Here is a 22,315-nt window from a genome sequence, read left to right on the forward strand (position 1 = left end):
CAAGAGTGGGAAAACAGAGAGCAGTGTGACAATCATTATGTTAACACTGTGGAAGCCAGTCCTATAGCGGAGCCTGTATTGCCTTGCCAGTAATCTACACTGGTTGCTACCTACTTACAGTATGCACCATACAAACAATGTATTGGCAACTATCCATCTTCATTAGAACTCTCATCTTAGTAAATTCGTCCAGTGGCTTGGAGAGGGGGGAGGGGAGAGGGTACTTTTCTCCCCCATTGCAGGAAGCCGGGCATTGGGGAGAGAGATGACACAGCCTCTCTCCCCAGCTCAACACACACTGCTCAGTGCCGTGTGCTGAGATGGGGAGAGAGACAGCTGCAGCAGCAACCGGTCATCTCTCTCCCTCTCGTTTATTTATTTTTTACGGGGCGCAGCCCCGCCCCCTTTCAGAGGCACCGCCGCTGCTCATTAACCACACCCTCTCTATTTTACCAGGTACCGACGGACATGTCGGTGACCCTGAATTCACCACATTGATCCTTTTACTGTAGATATATTGATCCACACCCATAAATTCACTGTTAACAGTGCAGTGAATATGGCTATCACTCATCCAATGAAAGACAGGTTGGAACTCTTTTAAGAAAAAAGCATGGCTGCTTCATTTAACAAACGAATTTGCAGCTTCTCGCCTAGTTGTTGAAGCATCAAATAAACGTATTGAGTAGTAAATCTCACTAGACGCAATCATTGGAAAAAATTTATTTGAAAAAAATAAAAAGCATACAATGTATTTCGTTATCATTTGCATCAGCCCATCCCACGTTACATCGGCTAATTATAACTCAGCCATTCCCATCAAATAAACAAGTTCAAAAATAGATACAAACAAATATAATAAACACATAAAATATAATACAAGCATAAAAAAATTCTGACATGCCACTGTCCGGGCATTACGCATTTAATAAATATAGAGCCGCTGTCTACATTCTCCATATAATGCTGGACTCTCTCTGCCCGACCGCAAAAAAAAAATACCTTGATAATATATAAGGCATAACTGGGCATGTTAATAAATGGAAGTTGAGCATGCATCACCGATATTGGACTACTATTGTCTCGGACATAGTGAGTGGCAGCTAATACTGTAGGTATTGTGCAGTGATTGCGGGACCTTTTTGTCCCATTAAAAACAATGGGAGTTTGCAATTGATTTAATTGTCTAACCTGTGCTAGCTCATACCCAAATCATGACTAGTGAATATGGACTGGGGCGCTGAGCGGGTGGGGTTACACAATACTATGTCTAGGGTCCTTGGCCAATCAAGAACGCCCGGCACAGCCAGACAATGGTTTGGACACACCCCTCCAGTTGCACATCGCTGATTCGCTTGGCCAACCTGGCCACGCTCCCATCTGCCAAAGTCTGCGCTACCCTGGACTATTAGATTTTCTCATAACAAATTCTAATCTATACAAGAAATTGATAGCATAGTAAGCTTTGTTTGCAATGGGCCTGCTTTACACCTGGGTGAGGCAATAAAAGTGGGAGGAGCCTTCTTTTACCTAGTGTGCCGGAAAATATTGGACCGGCCCAAATTAAGAGAAAATCTGTACAGAAGAAGAAGTCTTTCCTTATTTAATAGAGTTTATCCCTTCTTCATTTACTAAATCCATCATGGAGTCCTACTATTTACATTGTTTTATGCCTGGAGCGTAAAAAAAATAATAACAATAAAATACAGTACAAAATTAAAGATATACCATTTCCTGCAAAGTTCCTCAGTTGTCTGCACCATTGTAAGGAAGCAACCTCGGTTGGGCCCCTTAGGAAATGTAGCTCAAGGGGCCCCATGATTATTCAGAAACAGTATATTATGAAGAACAGTTTATAGGCGAAGTGCAATACGAGCATCTAATGGCAGCATTATTGCCCATTGGTAATACTGTACATATACTGAGGTTTGAGTCGCATCGGTGGACTCTGTGGTGTCCCAGTTCTTGAAATGCTGACCATGACTGATGTGAGGACAGAGATAGGTGTGGACCCTTGCACCACATCTATCCATGTAAACTGGATAATTTCCCATAAATATCATATGAGCGTATCCATTCTGGTAAATATTCTTCCGCTTGCTGTTCTAGGGTCCGTTATGAATTTTTAATGAGCGTGAACAGCCTCGGTTTGTCGTCAGGTCTCTGTTCTTTGGGGTCAATGACATTCAAGATGGACTTTGTTTCCTGACGCGTGAGGTTCCCCTTTATGTACAGGATGGCTTCAATTTGCTTATTTCTGTAGATAAAAGAAACATGATTAGTCAACATATAACCCAGTTGTTACACTATGGGGTAAACGTACTAAGATGGGAGTTCTATTGAAGATGGGATGTTGCCCAGAGCAACCAATCAGATTGTACTTCCTATTTATTTAGCACCTTCAAGAAGACGACAGAATCTGATTGGTTGCAGTGGTGTAACTAAAATTTGGCGGCAATGGCGCCAATTTTGCCAAAAATGGGACTGCCGCCATTGCCAGGTTTGTTGCTGCTCTGCTGCTGGTCTGCCGGGGCCAGAAGATCTACCTGTCTGTGGTCCTGTGGCTCCTCCAGATACAATGAAAAAATACCCCTTGCAAAATGGCCGTTGCCTCACAGCAGACAGCTATTAAGGATACAAGAGGGGGCCGCAGCCCCCTCTACCATCCTCAGTAACTGTCTGCTATGAGGGGGCAGACATTTTGTGAGGACATTTATAATGGAAAAGGGAGGAACGCCGAGACTGCATTCAAGAAGATCTGCTGGTCCCGGCGGTCTGGCAGCATAGCAGTAACAGACCCAGTGAAAGCGGCATTCCCGTTAGCGCAGCACTAACAGCCCCCACAGACCCCCGACGCCCAAACTTATCAAGCACCTCCAAGCCACCGCAAGGTCTGCGGAACTATTGTTACGCCACTGATTGGTTTCTTAGTGAATTTAGCCCTAGAGGTGGTGTCTTCATGTGATTGTAATGTAACATTAATTAATATATTTGTATTTTTGGCACTTCTTAGTAGTTTTAAAAGCCTGCAGTACACTCTTTCAACCAGCAGCTGCCACTAGTAAATTCAATACAGGAAGCTTTACCTCTGCAACTAATATATATTCAAAATGACAAGTTTATTGATGACTTTGAATTGAATAATGCAATACAAAGCAATTTAATTAAACGTCTTTTAATTAGTTGTAGATACATTTACGGTTGCTCCCTAAGACCAGGCCAGCATGTTAGTTGTAGTTAGGACTATTAATAATCCACAGCGGTACCGGAAGATAGGTTGAGAGGGACTAGATAAACGGTCAATACGGTCAGCATACATTACGTCGACAGGTTCAATAATGCAACGGGTGCACCCCGAAAATGGTAACAATTTGTGTCGACTAGTGTTATGTCGACTTTTAGACCCTGTCAACATTTTTTACCTGTCGACCTTTTGACCTTCTGGCCCTGGCGACCTTAGCACTGTGGATGTTTTACACCACACCCTACCCACTGGTATGAAACACTACAGCTCCATGTGGTTTCAGTAATTAACAACTGTAATTTGGGTTGTGATTGACAGATAAATCACTGCCAATTGGCAGCGACAGTATGCAATCATATAAGGATTACAGTGGAAAACTACAATTCTACAAGTAAAAATAAAATCTAAATGTATTTGCATTGGTTGAGTCTATTCATGCTCAGACTTGATTTAGACTTTGCCAAGAAAGAACAAATGTGACATTAAAGGCGAGGTCTGTGCGGTGGATACAGAATCCAGACAAGCGTTTCATCTGGCAATTTGATGGGAGAAACGATCGTTTGCACTTTACTTCCAAGAAAGTCTGGATTTCCCAGAAGTGGGCTCTGCTTCTTGTTGTGTCTTTGTGCCATCTGGAATCATTTTATTTAGAGCAGTTTCCGGTGTTTTTTGCAGAATCTGCGGAATCTACATTGATTGGCAAAATAGTGCAATAACCTGATGTAACTGATATTTTAGGGGATATTTTACAGGGGTGGTTCTGTTATAATCTAACTGTTTTTTATTTTAATTTTTTTTGCCATTGCACAGTAAAGGGCGACTTAGAGAAGTCCTATGTGTGCCCAAGCAAAGCACAGATAACATTAAGAATCTAGGGGTCATTAAGTGCCACCTTAGTCATGTTTCTATAGGCACAATTTAGAGTTGATAGTTGTTGTGCAAATTCGCAATGAATTTAATTAATTAAGTACGACTGTGCATTTGTATGGATTGTAGCACGCATGTGCAAACCCAAATAGCAGCAGAAATAGCATATGAATCTAATGTAAATCCCCTCACAATTTGACTGACAGGAAACTGGCGTTTGAGGCTGGTAACCTGACATTTTCTGGGAGTGTCCAGAAAAATGCAGGCGTGCCCAGGCGTTTTCAGCCTGTATCACTGCATAAACTATGCGACTATGCGAGGGGAGAAGTCGTATCCAATTCCCCCGGGAGCCTCAAATCGCATGTAAAGACTCCCAGGCGGGGGGCAAGAGAATTAAAAAAAAACATTCAAATGAATGTGCGGCTGCTGATTCGCTGAGAGAGCCAATTAGCAGCCACCCATTCTTTTGAATGTTTTTTTTATGGGGGGGGGGGTCAAATATGCTGCTTGCCACTTACCCCTCGGAGGTCGGACCTGCAGGTAGGCATGTGCCAGCGGTGCGGCACCGCTAGCACACACCTATGGACAGAATGTGCCGCTGATGAGTCCAATTCCAATTTATCTTATGTTTTGCAGGTCCGACTGACTCCGGTCCAATGCGCATCGGATCGGAATGTCATACACATGTGATCTGGGCCATATCCACCGGAATCAGGTGAAATTGGAACCAGATCGCATAGTGCATAGTGCCTGTACTCACATTTGCACAGGCTGGGAAAATCATGGTGAGTGAATTGTGTATTGATTTGCAGAGAATAGCGAATAGCGATGCACAGGGCGGGTTTTCACTCTGTCTGGGAGGCGACTATCTACTCGCCCTTATCTGCAACTTTACAGATGAGCGATCAACTCTAAATCAGACCCTGAATATAATAATGCACGAGAGAGCAGAGATAAAGTCTTCTCACCCTATATCTGGGTATGTTTGGACCAGCGCAGCTACTTCCAGCTGGATAGCGTTCAAGTCCTGAAGTCGTACGATTTCCGCCACCATCGGTACTGCAGGTTTCAGCCAGTCCTCCTGGGAATTCTATAAACATATAAAGAGAATATAATGGAACGTACTCTCTCGTTATTTTATGTTTGTGTTCTTAACGTTCAGGAAAGTGCGGAATGTTCGTAGTCGTTCCTTACAGTCTTACTTTTTATCAAGTAAAAATAATCCTCTGCTTTTTGTATTTTGCAGGAATAACACATGAAAGTGCTGAGCAGGGAGCAGAGAGTTTAGCAAGTCTCAGGTATCCGTATAAGGCGGCCGCCTTCCCGCTCCGTATAAACAAAAGACTCTGGAATTTCTAAAACAAACATTGGCCAATGCTCCGTAGACTGTAAGGAAGGACTTGTGGATCTGTATTGAGGACAGGATTGCTGGGACGAGGCCAGAAACCCCAAGCATTATGTCCTAGCAGGACCCAAATAGGCAGAGTAGGACTAGCAAACAGGTAAGCAACTGCATGCCATCCTGCTGAAAGTTGAGCTCTGCATCCTTATTTTGTAGACACTTATCACAAAATGTATAAACAAGCTGCCCGGCCCAGGGGTATACAATCGCTAGCTCAACATACATGCATTAGGTTGACCACTGAAGGATGACAGGCCTTAAGTTGACCCATGAAAAAGGTTGACATGGCTTTCGGTTGACATGATCATTAGGTCGTCATTGGTTGACACTCAAAAGGTCGACGTGGCTTCTTCATGGTTATTTTTAGCCGACATGTGCCGACAGGCAGTATTTCATGCCCTACCATCCACTAGGGTGTGTAGGGAGAATATAATAATGTGCCATGCGCAACAAGGCACCGAGCCTGAAGCATGGCAAGCGGACACGGTGCACGTTTCCGGTGTCCGTGTCGACTGTGTCCACATTTGGGACAAAAATAACACGAAAACCCGTTGACAGTTGACTTTCCCAATGTCGACACAATGCTTGTGTCGACATAATGCCATGTCGACCTTTTTCATGTGTTGACCTAAGGCCCGCCAACCTTCAGTTGTCGACCCAATGGATTTCGACCTTAGTTTGGTCGGCACAATGACCCATACCCGGCCCAGCTGGGGTTTGTTCTGCATTTTTATTACTTACATGAAAAACAAAGAACTCGTCGATGAGTTTTGCATTCTCGATGATCTGATTGGCCGACGTTTGGAGCTGCGCTGCGTTCTTGTAGCTGACTTTCTTCTTTAGAAGCCGCCCCAGGTATTCCTTCACCAGGTGTTTATGGATCTTGCTGATCATATCCTATTAAAATAAAAAACTATATGAAACGTCTTCTAGGTCATTGCAAGAATACAACGATGTCTAATAGGGTCCAAGTACCCGTAACACAATGAAGGCCATCTCTGGTATCAGATGCAGCAGGTGGCAGTCAAAGGGCCCCTACTGTCAGACATGACCAGCTGCTCGCAGAACTAACAACCTATATTTATATTAATCTCTCCCTCCCCATCTACTCTAAATGTGCTCATCTGCTGTGTCTCAAACCACCGTGGAATCTGTTTAATGCTTTATCTTTTTAACCTAACATTTGGCCTTTTAAAACCCATGGTCATAACAGGAATGTATTTAAAATAATTAGGGCAGGATGCTCTAACCTCCTTCGCCCTACATCGCCCCACATCGCCCCCTCCGCCGAGTACCGCATAATTTTTTTATTTTTTTATTCTTTTTATTATTATCACAAAGAAAATACAAAATTACAAACATTTAAAATTTCACTTATACATATTATTTCACATATAGCTTATTTCTTGTCGCATTACTGCAATACATTATCGACAATCCGTAACACTGTTCATTGTCAGTTATCCTTACCTATATCTATTTCCCTACTGGTTCTACCTCTTTTTCCTCCTTTGCTTTACATTACCCTTCTTTATTATTTATATCATAAAAGATGAATATATTGTTAGTTTATAGCTAGATGGCCATTATATTTTCTTGGGTCTTATTATTATTATTATTATTAAAAGGGTTCTACTCCTAGATGGAGGGTCTCTGTATTATACCATGAGGTTGTTCTAACTACTTGTCTTAAGGATCCTTTTACTACTGGGGTTAATCATTTTACGTGTGGCAGCCATATAGAATTTTTATTTATTTATCTTGGTTTCTTTATTCAGTGACATTTCTAACCAGTCCATTTGGAACAGATGTGATATACGGGGTTCTAATAATTTTATATTCAGTGTATTAGACGAGGTCCATTGGGATAATATAGTTTTATGTGCTGCAGCGAATATTTTTGCTAACAGTATTTTCTGTCCCTTAGATAACCCTATTGCTTGTGCTTTTGGTTGTATATCCCATAGAGCCCATTTTGATGTTACTGAAATTTGTATATTATATCTACTCATTACGAGACTGTTAATTTCCTGCCAGAATGTGTTCACTTCTGGACATTGCCACATACAATGCATTATGTCTGCCTCTGATTCTTTACACTTAAAGCATGCTGAGTCAACGCTATTCCCATCTGCGTTTAGGGGTATAATATGCTTGATGCAGTAATTTATACTGCTTCTCTGTATATGTAGTGGATACCAAGATTTTGTTTAGTCGAACAAAGGCCGTTAATAGCATTTGAGGTGGGTTATCGGGGAAATCCACTGACCATTTTATGTATCCTGTGTTTACTTCTTCTAATGCTATTTGTTTTTTAAGGTATGGGTATATTACTGAAGTTTTTTTTTATTTGTTATTTGACCTTTTTATCATAGTGTCTAGACTGCTCTCCTTATTGAGTTCTGCATTCTTAATACTCGCATATTCTCTAACAATTGCGAATAGTAACGCAAAGGACAGATCTTGCGATAAGAGCTGTCCTTTGCGATGCAGCGATGGCGTGTGAGACCCGGGAGTCCCCATAACGCCGGAGTCGGCTGCGGGGCATGCTGGGAGGTATCCGTGACGGATCCCTCACACAGCGCTGTGGTAACAAACCTATAGGCTACTATAGGGAGCGCTGACCCCGCAGGAGGGCATTGGAGCATATGGAAATGTGTTAAAAACCCTATAAGGGTTTTTATTTTGCCGCATTTCTGTTTTAGACCATCCCGCCTTAGTCGTATATACACATTTCTTAGTATGACTTTGAATGTTATTGCCACCTGTTGGCCAAACTAGAAACTGCGCACTGCCGCCACTGTAACGTTGTTCCTGCCAGAATGTGTTCACTTCTGGACATTGCCACACTCAATAATCATAAATGAAAGAATAAATTATATGTTACCTTGTAACACGGGGTGCAGAGCGTCTTGAAAGGTGACAAAAACCTGTCAGTGACTCCGATGATATCGGTCATGGCTTTGTGGCTGCACAGACGATCTCCTTGGGACGTCTTCCGGAAATGAGACTGCAGTAGACAGATACAAATCCAAATTCATAAAAGAACCTAAAACCATCAATAAATGTATAATCCCAAATATACGGGTAACTGATAACCATGAGCTGCTTCCTCTCGTTACCTTCAGCTCCGCAAACAGGTCTTGGAATAAAGCGTCATGAATCAGATCCTCCAGCTCCACAATGATGGACTGCAGATCCCTCTGTACGCGAGGCTCCAGCTTGGAGTCTTTGTGTGTGATAAATTCCCTACAATACAATGAGATGAGAATTGGAATGGTGAGACAGTGCTTGCAATAGCACAGGATAGGAAGTCATTAGCGGATAGGGATGGCCATTGTTGATGGTTTCCATCTATGGTGATAGTACAAACAGTCATCGATGGCAGCATAATATATAATGGATGACCATCAATGTTTTTGACTATAAATAGTCATCTATTATTCTTTGACTGACTGGCACATGAACCAATTAGTTTGTGGGGGCGTGGCTTCATGGTTGTCAGGGGAGGAGCTATGCTCCATGTTCCTGCACCTTCGGGAGAATAAAAAAAAAACTATTTGGTTTTGCTGTGCCATCGAGGGAGTAGAACCATCTGGATACTTGCGTGATTCTGTCCCCAGCACAGTGACATGACCAAACCCTCAGAGAGAATGATGGGTACCTGAAGTGCAGGCAGCAGTTGATGTTGGTGATGCAGATTGCTCTGTAGAAAGCTTGAGCTTTGTTTTTCTCTAAGTAGTCACCAAACAGCTTCTTATACCTGAAACAAAGAAATAATTTTATGGTCACACCCCCACTGCAATTACCATGGTAACGGATTCTCAAAGTCATAGTCCACACATTTACTGTAAACCCTACATTTCACACTTGGACTTTTTAATATTGAAATTTGGTTTTAAAGGTGCGTTCGAAAATATATATTGTGTGTATGTTTCTAAGGATATTAGTGCGCAATCATCACACACGAGAGATTGGGGCAGATGTATTAAGCCTGGCACAGTGGTGATAGACTCAGAGGTGTAACTCTGGGAGGCAATGGAGTCATCTGCCGCTGGGCTCCTGCTCCCAAAGGGGCACCTCTCCTTGAATCAGTTAATTGAAAGCCATTGATATCGCTTCTGTGGCTGACTCCCCCTCCTAGCAGGACCATACACATCACACTCTATTCTAAACAAACAGTTTACCCATGCCATAGTTGTTGGCATGCATGGTGGCAAAGATGAGCCAGGCTACATCTGTAATGTACAGTATTACATACACTGCACTTGAGGATGACAATAGATGGTTGTATGATGCATTCTTCAAGGGCTGCCGACAATTGCTTGAAAATTAAACATTTGGACCCCCTTCAAAGAAACTGCATTTGTCACTTAAGGCAACCAAAAAAGGAACAATAATACTAACTAAAAACCATATTAATTTATATTCCATTTTAGCTGCAATCATTATTCTATTTAATAAAAGGCTAAGAGCCAGATGATCTAAGCTTCAAAAGTGATAAAATGCAGAGTGATAAGCAACCAACCAATCAGCTCCTGCCTTACATTTTTCAAACACAGTCTGTGACATGACAGGTAGGAGCTGATTGGTTGTTTATCACGCTCCATTTTTATCACTTTTGAAGCTTAGTGCACCTGTCACTAGCACTGCTCCTTACCTCTCTGGGGGGCATTCAAGTGATATGCACACTAGCTTCAAAAAAGGACTGTTTTTGGAGGATTGTTAATAAAAAAGGTCCTTAAGATTAGATCGCTAAAATAAATTTTTACAGACAAGATTGTACAGTATTTCAGATTAATATCAATGTTTATTTTGCTTTTTATCACAACACACCCAAAGGCATTTTGAAATAGTTCATATATAAACTGGGTTGGGCCCTGCGGGTCCCTTGTGTGCACCATATAAATAAAGGATAATAATATGTTGGTGTTTCCTTAAAGTCACGCGGATGGTGGTTCTTTAATAGCTGGAAGCAGTAGCACTGTCCTGGTAGTTACTCAGCTGTCATCCAGTCCCCACACATACTAACTCCTGATTACACACTCGGCATTCCTTACCTTCTCAGGCATTCCTCCAACTCCAGTGCCAGAAAGGGAACAATCTTCAGCTGTATCTCTGCTGCCCTCCGGATCCCACCATTATAGCACTGCAAATAACGCGATTACTTTACTATTATTTTTATTTATTTTATATGTAAAGGATATCTGACTACAATTATAATGCTGGCTAGAAATCACAAAATAGTAATCTACGCGCTACATTTTACAGTATGGGGGTTATTCTGGTTCACTCGCAAAGGCACAATCACAGGTGGGGCTGATGTAACATGTGCAAAGAGAGTTCGATTTGGGTTTGTACTTCAAACTGATATGATTCAAATACTGTATTAAGCCTGCACAGAAACAATAAAACACCTAAATCTAAAGGCCCCCGTACACTGAGGTGATTTGGTCCGATTTCGGCCGATTGCAACAAATCGGACCAAATCGTCCCTCCCTGACATGCCGTCGGGTCCGATGCGCGGTCCCGTGCGCATCGCACCCGACCAGGTGGTCGGACCGGCAGGCCGTCCGACCAACCGTTCCTCCTGGCAGCGAGGCATGCGGGAAGCAGGGACACATGTGATCCATCACAACGTATCGCATGCGTCCCTGCCGCTGGCAAGGTGGCGGCGGCTCGCAGGCTGTTGGGTGTCCGCACACTGCTGCGAGACATCGCAGGCAGTGTATGGGCACCTTAACTCTCTCTGCACATGTTACATCTGCCCCACCTGCAGTGCTCATGGTTTTCTCCATTAGAGAGCGGTTGTGTGGATATTGGATTTAAAGGGGGTCTATTTACTAAGATATGGCAGAGATAAAGTACCAGCCAGCCAGCCTCTGACTGTCTCCTTCTAAGCCTGCCCCCGCACTCCCATTGGCTAGTTTCATCCGAGACTGGGGGAGGGCTTAGGAATGTGCAAAGCCTCATGCTGATTCCCCGCGCCGCATGGCGACGGATTCACTTAGTGCACCTGATTCCCTAGGGAACCAGCCAGCACATGTATTACATTTACATACATGATAACATGTATGTTTATATGTGATAAGTGGTTCCTTCCTGGACTAGATGGTCAGAGCTGCAGCCCAGTACATAATAAAGATTTTGGAAGCCCCTTAAAAGTCCAATGACCATATATAAAGAGTGTGTAGTCATTATGTTAACGTACAGGGGTACATTTACTAAGATGGGAGATCTATTTCAGATCAGAATCTACTTTTTATTTTTTAGCACCTTCTAGAAGATAATAGATAAAATCTGGTTGGTTGCCCTTGGGAATATCCCATCTGAAATAGAACGCCCATCTTAGTACATTTCCAGCACAAAATGTCAACAGCGAAATTATTGACATTCACAATCTCGACATGGATATAATGTTGACACAGGTCTAGGCAGTGCCATCACTAGGGTGGTGCGGGAAGTGCAGGCCGCACCTGGGTGTCACTGTTCAAGGGGTGACAAAAAAATGATGGCTCCTCCTCAGTAACAGGAGCCAGCTGCTGCACTGTAACATTATGTGCAGCACTCTGCTCCTGTTATGGTGTAGGAGCAGGTGATGCAACCACACAAGTCTAGAGCAGCCCAGCATTTCTAAGAATGCTGGGCATGCCCCCAGACTGTAGAAATGGGGTCGGGCAAGACCACACACCCTCCCTGCGAGGTCATACCCTTTTCTTTGGTGTGAGAAGGGCACAGGAATCCTTGATGACTTAAAAGTTTTACTGTATTTATTCAACACTAAATAGTCCTTATTTACATAAAGGGCTAGAAATCTTGTCATCGTCTGTCTATTACAGTAATATATGTCCCACTGGTTTATCCCACTAACAATATTGCTTGTCAACAATATGAAAAAATGATCTGGCTGGTAACACTAAAAATAAGTAGTAGTTTACCTGAATGATGTCGATGTGTAACTCAGAGTGATAATAGTCACCCAGCATTTCCGGTTCGTTCCCGCTCTTCCACCGATCAACTTCCAAGTCCAAACTTTTGCTCATGAATGTCCTCACAGATTCCTTTCAGAGAAGATAGGATGGTATTATTACACAGATATTTCCTTTTAGGAACGGAGACTTGACTTTGCAGCGGTATCATTAAGGAGATGGCTTAACAAATTATGTCAGATACATAAAGGGGATCAAATGCATTTGGTCTTACAAAGAACAAAAATAAAGTGTATTCTTACTTACTTTTTCATAAGACAAATAATGAGCCTCAAACTGCCTGATCTTATGTGGTGCTAGAAGAGACTTCAACTTGGACTCATCAATGTGCCCAACTAAGGCCGGGTCCTTCAAAATGCTGCTGTAACAAAGAAAAGCGGATTATTTGTCACTATCCCTTATACATTGAAGAACTTACTGTAGGGTATTAAAGTAATCACTCAAGAATTATGGGTTTTAGGACAGTGATGACCATCAGGTTACCCAGGAACCACATGGTCCATAACAGCTGAGCATATAGACGGCATTTCTTATAATTCAAGTATTAGCTCTGTTCTACCTGCCCACCTGGAGATCTACCACAGATAGGCTTAAGGATCTATCATGCCATGTAAGTAATGACAGAGGGAGGACAGAAAGAAAACAATACTCCTTTTATAATCTATAGATATAATTTGAAGTACCGCCACTGACCACTAGAGGCCACTCAATGGACCAAGTTACTCCTCTGTGAGCTAAAATATGTCATAACAGAAAGCAAAAGTAATTTCTGCAGGGACACTGATCTGTTTCAAACTTGCTGGATATGGAGAGAGGGCGCTGTGAAGACAGACATTGGAGGCAGGGACTGGGGTTGGGGTGGAGAGTTTCTGGGCTGTCACAGCTCAAAGTGAAAGTAAAAACTGTCACAGCTCAAAGTAAAAGTACATTGCAGAAGCCGTCATTTTGACAGGCTTTTAACTAGTATACAAATAATCCAGGTGGGATTGGGAACTAAAAGTGGTCCTGGAAAATTTTGTAACAGTGGCCCTGGAAAATTTTGTAAATGTGGCCCGACATGGGGAGCACCATTGGGGGCAGAGTTTCTGTAGTTCAGAGAAGGAATAACAGAATGAATGGGGACAATACAGTGTAATGTGTGTCGGGGAGGTCTGAACCGGCTGGGTAACCATTGGCCCACCAGGATTATACTCGGTGGTCCTATGACCAATCCACCCATGTATATAAAATCGGTATAGATGAAATATTTGTCTACTCACTTTGGATATATGTTCTGTACCCAACACAGAAGGAAATAGGTATCTTTATCATCAAGTACAAACTCTGTAATAATATCCTCAATTTGCGAGCTTATTAATCGATGATAATGCTGGGCGTAGGTGTTGCAGATGTCAAACTCCTCAGGGTAACACGGCTTGAGATGTTTCACAACATGGAGTAAATCTGTTTTGAAAGTCTTCCCCAGAGTAATAAAAGTTTGGGCCAACGTGGAAGAGACCTCACTCAGCGAACCCTCCGGCAAGTTGTCAATGCGTTCACCCACAGATTGCTTGATTTCGCTCTCCCACCGCGCCTTCCATTGTTTTGGCCTCTGGCTGTTGTCCTTTATTGATCCGCTCTCTGTTGTGTAATGAGAGTCTTCTTTCTCTTGTTCCACTATGGCCTGTACTGCCTGATACAGCAAATCCCCTTGTGTTTCGGTGATGGCGTCTTTTATCACTTTAAATATAGCAACGCTCAGTTCTTCATATAGCGGGGTAAGGTCCTCCATTTTGTAAATGAGAATGTCCTCGTCTGAACTCAATATCCCATGCTCCATGGTGATCAGGTTCTTGCTGGCATCCCAAAAATTATTTTTTGCTATTTGATCTTTTATCACTTCAGCTAGAGAAAAAAAAATATATATAAAATGAACATTGCAATATGGCAAAACAGAATAATCCTAAATATTCTATATGTGCAACTGAAGCAGTTCTACAGTACACCAATCACTTCTGCAAACCTTGATTCTTGTATACAGTATACCATATTACCACTGCGTAGTATGTATGTACTACCATGTGGCATTCTAGTATGGTGATAATCTGCTGCACAGTATCCTATAAAATAAAGGGTAACACTGCTCCTCAAGTGTTATGTGCATCAGGAGCCACTAGATGGCGCTATTTTTAATCTAGCACAGTCTATACCAGGACATCTAGAATGATAATGAGCAGCTTCTAGGCAATAGTTAGCGGCTGATCTACTGCTACGGCATCTTCTTAGTGACCACTCATGGCCGATTGGTTGCTATGGGCAGCTTCTAGGCAACAGTTAGCGACTGATTGGCTGCTATGGGCATATTCTCAGTTAAAACTCATGGCCAATTGGTTGATATGGTCAGCTTCCACGCAACCTTTAGAGGTTGACTAGTTGCTATGGGCAGCTTCAAAGATATAATTTGTGGCTACGTGGTTGCTACAGGCTGTTTCTAAGTGACCTTTAGGTGCTAAATGGTTACTATAGGCAGATACTAAGGGACAGTTAGAGCCTGATTGGTTGCTATGGGTGTCTACTCATCTTTATATTTGGCCAAGGTTTGATCCATCTCTTCCTTCATTCCCCAAGAATAGAAACATCCGAGATACGCATCATCCAGACATATGGAAAGCTGTGGATGCTTGGTCAAGCCCTGCACTCTAAAAGTTACTGGGTTGCCCTCAGCCTATGGCACACACCTTTACCTGGCCTGCAGTGCTGACACCATGCGCTGCGTCTCCCCAACCACCGGCCTGGACACTGTGGTTTGGGATGTATAGGCTCTGAGAATTCCATAAATGAATCCTGGGTCAGATGACCCAGGTAACCCAATTACAATGTCTCACTAGCCTAACATCAACCTTAACCCCATCACGCTGGGGCCTCACAGCTAACTGGATTGGTCTATGGCCAATGCGCAAACCCAGCATCCCAGCTAGTAGATGGCGCATGGATCTGACAGAAGCAACTCAGGTCAGTCTCTTGGGGATCAAACAAATATCCCATGATCCATCTTTAGGAAGACTCATAAAACATGGTCCAATCAGGAGGCCAGACCGCCACCGGGCACTTTAACCTTACACATCATCGCACCTGTAATCTCTTTCTTTGACTCCACAAATTTTGGTTCTGCCGGATGTTCCTCGGGTTTTTGAGATTTTTGCGGGGAGATGTATTTCATGATCCCCTTTTTCATTCCTTTGTAAAATCCATTTTTCTTTTTGCTTTTCTCCGTGCCATCCACATTGTCCCCAATGACGCTGTGCGCCTTGGTATCATGCTCCACTCCGGCCATTTTGATTCTTAATTTTTTCATATACATGAACGAAACTGGAAAATAAATAAATATATAAAGCATTAAAGAAATGACGGAGGATTATACAACAGCTGCAAGTCGCTTGGGAACTGCACGGTGATAGAGAATGACTTCCTGTTTATTGTCACAATTTCTGGGTCAGCTAGCAGTGACCCTGTCAGCTATAGAATTCTGAGGAGGTGCCTCCTTATATTACACTATCCAATATCCATTGTTATTTATTAGGTGCTGTCTGCCAAAAGCAAGCTGCACATTCTACCCTAATGTTACGCACGTTTCAGTTACCTGTTTCTGTACCACATACCCGGATATATGCAGATCTGTGAAAAAAAAGGTTTGCATGTTCTCACCGTGACCGAGCATGGCGACTAGATTGTAAGCTCCAGTGCCGAGGGATATACAGCAGTATGCGTGTCAATAACATCAGCAAAATGTTCCATACCAATAAACAGATAGTAGTGAGTCACATTATTGCCTACACATGGGGTAAATTTACTACAGATGTACCGTGTGTCATCTTTGCTGGCGATCCGCCAGCAACACGGCGCCGCCATCTGACTGACGCGCGTGCGTCCCCCACGCACGCGCGTCACAGTATCCGGGCGGCGAGGCAGACGCATTACTGTCTGCCTCCCGCTCGAGGGGCAGGGGGGGACCCGAGGAGGCTACGGGGGCAGCACCGTCGGAAAGGGGAGGTGCGCGCACCTCGTGCGCGCGTGTCCCCTTCCGGCATACAGATGGCGGCGGGGCAGGGGATGGCGATGGCGACGCCATCGCCATCCCCTGCAAAGATGAGACCCGTTACATCTGTAAGATTGGAATTCTACTGAAGATGGAGCGTTGCTATGGGAAAATTATAGCTATAGATTCTATATATTATCTTCTAGAAGGTGCTAAATAAATAATAATTAGATTCTGCATACCTCCCAACTTTTAGTTATGCCGAGGAGGGACATAGGCGCGCGGCGCCCGAAATGTACCTCCCGCAGTTTCCTCCCCCACCCACGGGACACTGCAGTCCGCGGGTAGGACACCTGGTCAGGCCCTGATAATCGGGACTGTCCCGCTAATATCGGGACGTTTGGGAGGTATGGATTCTGATTGGTTGTTATGGGCAACAACCCAATCTTCAGTAGAACTCGCATTTTAGTAAATAAACTCCACATTGTTAAAGTGGATAAAGTTGAGTGCTGTAAAGTACAAACACAGTCTGTAACGTTGCTATCAGAAACGGATTTGTTGGTAATATAAAAACAAAAAAAAGTATTCCACAGTGTTGCCCCCCCCCCCCCCCCCCAAAAGTATTACTTTTATTTATCGCGGAAACTCATCCTAGTTACGGGTCAGAACTTAGAACTTATCTTTTAATTATCGAGAACAAGCAGCGAGACACATGCAGAGTTTATAGCCCTGACTGTTGCACATCTTTAAATATAGATTTGAAATCATTAACTGTAGACAATCCTCCCTTGTTCTATACAATTGGGTCATTGATATCATCAACTACCTACTGTAGATATCACTAGGGCAAAGAAAGGTCGCTGTGTATCCCGCATTGTGTACATATCGCGTTTACTGTATTTATGAAATCACTTCTTTTACAGACGGCTGATTTGGGAGACAAAGTAAATAGGTTCAGAATATGTCTATTTACCACTCGGCAAGGTTATGTCTCATTGTGTAATGGGGCCTACACACAGGGCGATTTTAGGGCATTTTCGAAGCGATCTCACTAGGGGAGGGATACGCTAAACCAGAAATGCTGTAAAAACCCTGTTATCTGGTTTTTACTGCATTTCTGTATGCTCTAACTCCCCAACAGCTAGCGATTCTCTGCAGAAGCCTATGGGCTTCTTACCGCAGCGCTGTGTGAGGGATCAGTCACGGATCCTTCCCAGCATGCCCCGCGGCCGGACCCGGCGCTCTGCGCATGCACAAATGGACTTGCGGGTCTGAGACCAGGAGCCCGGCGATGTGCGTTGATCTAGGGCAGCAGATGTTAGAGCATATGTGATTATTGAGAATGTGAAGTCCGGCGATGTAGGGCGGTGGATGTAGAGCATCCCGTCCTAGATTGCTTCAAAAATGCCCCTACATCGCTCCGTGTGTAGGGGCCATAGCGATAGCGGTGTGCGGCCCCACGTGTCTCTATCGCCCGGCGATTAATATCCAGAATGCTGGATAAATCTAGAGCAATCAACGGTCAGGGCAAGTGTTCTCACCGGGTGGGTGGGTTGGATGTATGTCCTTGTAGGCGCAAGAACATGGGCTCCATAAGGAGTCCGTCCCTGTGATCTGCTTCACCTGTGCCAGGGATGTGCTCACAGGCAGATAGCGCTGAACCCACCGCCGACCCCGCTGACTGCACTGTCCCGCCGGCAGTGCGCTCCGTAGCCCATAGGCTGCAATGGGCTACCGCCATCTCAGAATGGCGGCAGCCCCTGGACCTTATGCAATGCTGCCCGATTTTGATAAATACATAGAAAACTACGGGGGATGCGGCTGGTGGCGGAGCAGAAGGGATCGCAGCAGGTACCTGAGGCCACCAATCGGGACACCAGCCCGGCGTGATGCTTTCACAGTATAAGAAAACGCTAAACTCCGTGGACATCGACTGAGAATAATCAGGCCCTGAACACGCTAACACCCCGCTCATTCCAACTAGTGGAAAATGCCATCGCTCAGCGTCGCTGCTTTGTGGTTCAGTCAAATATTAGTAACCACTAAATACTTTTAATGACAGTTTACTGTACTCAGGAAACAAAAATATCCGTGACGTCGGACGTAAACTCCCGACGGTAGCGTGGGAGCTATGCTTTGCCCGTAATTATGAAATATTCTTGGGAAACCAGTTATTCCTGTACACAATATAGTTAATCCAAACAGGGTTTGTCCGTAAACCCATTAGTTCATAATGCAAAAGTATTTTAATAAATATCTGCTTTGTAAAGACGGATCAAAGTTTTATAATAGTTTATAACCATCTTTTATAAACATTAGCCTGCAATGAATTGGAATGTACATGCGTACAGCAGAATTAACCATCTGGTGACATATAGATAATGTACTGTATATATATAATGCACTGTATATATATATATATATATATATATATATATATATACTGTACTGTACATTTTATATACATACATACATATGATACATTGTATGCGAACCCGTTCCCTGCTGCCGGAAGGGGAGCCAAGTCAAAGGTCGGACGTGCAGCAGGTCCGACCTTCGATCCGATGCACATGGAAATGCGAATTGGATCAGATTGGATGTAATACAATTACACTTTTCACACAATTTCTCATCCCGATCCCTGTGAATCGGGTGAAAAGAGGCCAAATCGGACAAGTGTAGGGGGGCCTTAAAAATAAAAAATAAAAGATACGAATATCAAGAATTGTGCAGAGTAGAACATGTCATAAATATGTCAGCATGCAAAGAGCAACGAGTAAAAGATTTCATAACTGATCTGAAATTCTTACACAGACTGATAAACACCACATTACATCCAGTGGAATATCACCGTAATTGTTCTTTTGCTTTAAGTACCCTTAACGAACTACAACTATCCACGCAATATTTCATAGTTCCAGAGAATTCTACTCCCCGGTGATTACATTTGGCCAGTGATGGAAGCCGGCTTTGCAATCGGAAAAGTTTGAAGAACAGAAAAACATCAGATAAAGAAACCAGTCTCATGGTGCGTAGCAGAGAAAAGGCAAATATTTAACTTAAGAAAACCTTCAACGGTTCAATACTGTAGCTAAATCTTCCTTGCAGCTAATTTACAGTATGTCACGATGTAGAAATATGCAGAGAATTCCAAAGCTACCCTGGCACATCATGAAGCATGCATGCAAAAAGTTTAAAATTCCATAGAGTAACATAAACCCCTAGCCCTGGTTTCTTGAAGTGGAGATGTTGCCATATCCACTTTTACTGTCATTCCAACTGTGCCCAACTCTGAATTAGCACCCAAGGGGGGTATTCAATCCCAGTTTGACAGTCGGAGTCCCGGCAGTACATGGACAGTCGGTGTTCAACGTACCGAGTGTTGGAAAGTCCGCAAATTGTCGGAAACGGCCGCGGATGGTCGAGAAATATTGCGCAGATTGAATACCCCCTAAACTGAAATAGATAAAACCAGCCCCTAACTGACATTTTTTAAACACTGGCTATAACCTGGCATTTTATCTCTCTCCAGGGATTAGAAAATAGACTTTGAAAGTTATAAAACAAAAAGCAAAATAACAGTCTACGTCCGCTTGGTCATCATCTGCTGATGTCCGTAGAATTGGGTCTATTTATATGACAATTATATACTGTCTATAGATTAAGTTATTACCGAATGCCTCTCAAATAAAAGACTGTGGGGGAAATTTACTGAGAGTGAGAGATGAGAGTTCTGTTGCACAAGGGATGTTGCTATGGGCAACCAATCAGATCCTTTCTATTATCTTCTAGAAGGTGCTAAATAAATAAGTAGTAGAGTCTGATTGGTTGCCAAAAGCAACATCCCATGTGAAACAGAGCTCCCATCTTAGTACATTCCCCCCCTATGTTCCCTTTTATTCATGTATAATAACATTACTTTTATATATTAGGGTATCAAGGGTGAAATATTACTATTAACCCTTTTGAGTGCCGACATCTCCGTGGGAGATGTTCAAAATATCCGCTAACAATGCCGGCGTCGCTCACATTCGTTATATAAATTCAAATAGAAACCGTTGTGTGAAAAAAAGATATTTCCTATATCAGGTAAATATTACAGGTCATTATGATGGATAAAAAGGTCTGCTTGGCAATTTTCACACCTAATTTAACAAATTCACTCAAAGGGTTAAGATGTACAGTATGCAGTACTACACACACACACACACACACACTTACTTATATAAGTGGCAGCATATTCCGCTGGGTTTTACAGTTGCCAAATACAGATTTGATTGCAAGCAGTATATATATATATGACATGTGCTGTTCTTACCGTTGGAGGATGAGAGTCCCTTGTGCAGACTTATGAGACCTGTGACGTATACCCTCCCACATCAGTACTGAGCCCGGAGCATCCCTGCAGACCTTAATATAACATTGCAGCTGCTCCACCCCCTGCATCACTCTCTCATCTTCCCTGGCTGGGTCATTTCATCATCACAAGTGAAAACTTCCCCAATTCAGGAAACCCCCGCTTTAAGCTTCTCCTGTAATCTCTCACTGCACATATGTCTGCAATAGACATAGGGGGAGCGATTGCCGCTTCTAATGTCTAATTAGATCCAAAATTCAGACGAAAGTGAAAGTAAAGCCCTGCAGACAGCTGCACTGTGTGTCACCCAGCTGTCGCTGTATTGCATCTGAGTATAGAGTTTATTATCCCCAGAGGAACAGAATTGTGCAGCAGGTGCTAAAATCTGTTGCACCCGTCGTAGGGAGAAGACCCAGAGTTTGGGGCGGGCGGACAGATTTAGGGGACATAATGTTGCACACAAGTGGCAGATTTTTAAAGTTTATACATCTGAGTCGCCCAGCGCATGGAGGGTTTGTACAGGCACCACACCCCCGGAGTCACAGGGGTAAATGTACTGAGATGGGAGTTCTATTGACAATGGGATGTTGCCCTTAGCAACCAAAACTATCTTAAAATTGACCACACACAGAGATAATACCTTTGCAGTGCGAGGAAATTTCTGTCAAGGTTCCCGGGAGGTAAAAATGGGGTGGCCAACTAGACACGGGCATATTGCCATCAGCCACAGCCTGGCATGTACTTTTTTTAAATATCTTAGGGCCTGATTCAGCCTACCGAACATGTAAACACCGCCCGCCAAATGCCCGCCCCCAGTCAAACCCCCCGCCTGCCCCCATGCATGCTGCCCCCATAGAGAGAGAATATAATAGTGTGCCGAGCGTGGCGGTACACTTACTGTATACAGTGTACGTGACAACATATGTTGACATAAACACCAAAAACTACGAAAAACTTGTGTCGACCATATACACATTGTTACATGTGGGGGGCATACATGGGCATGTACACAGCTAAATATGTATGTATCTCCAATATAATAGCCCAGATCTGTCACTCTGTGACTGTGTGTGTATAACACTGGGTGGAGTCATAAAGTGACAAATCGGGCCTAATTGCCTATCCAGGGCCGCCATTAGGAAATTTCTATGGGGACACTTTTCCCGGGCCCTGCCACTCTGAAAAAGGGGAGGGCTCGGGTCCTCTACTGCCTGCCCCTCCCCCTGCTCACAGCAGGGACTTAGCCACGGGACCCTTGCTTCTGCCGCCCCTCACACACATAACACAGCTGCAGCCGACTTATCTGCTGCCCGTTTCCCCCCCAAGTCAAAGCCACTGATCCCCACTGCCCGTCGCTCCCCCACTGAATTCAGAGCAGCGGATAACTTGCTACCGCCGCCCCCCCCCCCCCCCCCACACACACACAGATTACAGCGGCGTC

At 43.6% G+C, this 22,315-nt stretch overlaps 1 protein-coding gene and 1 long non-coding RNA gene across 3 annotated transcripts in view; one reads left to right on the forward strand and one right to left on the reverse strand.

Annotated features, from left to right (window-relative positions):
* Window positions 1-22,315, forward strand: part of LOC146049678 (uncharacterized) — a 210,366-nt gene that overhangs the window by 13,194 nt on the left and 174,857 nt on the right. The window contains exon 2 of the long non-coding RNA XR_014466181.1: window positions 5,358-5,613. This is a non-coding gene — a long non-coding RNA (uncharacterized LOC146049678). The remainder of the gene's footprint in view (window positions 1-5,357; window positions 5,614-22,315) is intronic.
* Window positions 709-20,922, reverse strand: TNFAIP2 (TNF alpha induced protein 2). Of its 2 annotated transcripts, none has more exons than XM_083166240.1 (12): window positions 20,836-20,922; window positions 15,614-15,850; window positions 13,762-14,386; window positions 12,749-12,860; window positions 12,452-12,574; window positions 10,574-10,662; window positions 9,178-9,276; window positions 8,636-8,762; window positions 8,401-8,523; window positions 6,255-6,410; window positions 5,080-5,201; window positions 709-2,257 (listed from the first exon to the last, which is right to left on the reverse strand). In XM_083166240.1, exons 2-12 carry the CDS (start codon window positions 15,840-15,842, stop codon window positions 2,116-2,118), a joined length of 1,947 nt encoding a protein of 648 aa, XP_083022366.1. In that variant the 5' UTR covers window positions 15,843-15,850; window positions 20,836-20,922; the 3' UTR covers window positions 709-2,115. The 2 variants fall into 2 exon arrangements, with proteins under 2 accessions (XP_083022366.1, XP_083022365.1); XM_083166239.1 differs by having other exon boundaries at window positions 12,749-12,863.

The sequence above is a fragment of the Crinia signifera genome, chromosome 12, assembly GCF_055691185.1.
Source record: "Crinia signifera chromosome 12, ASM5569118v1, whole genome shotgun sequence".
Taxonomy (NCBI): Eukaryota; Metazoa; Chordata; class Amphibia; order Anura; family Myobatrachidae; genus Crinia; species Crinia signifera.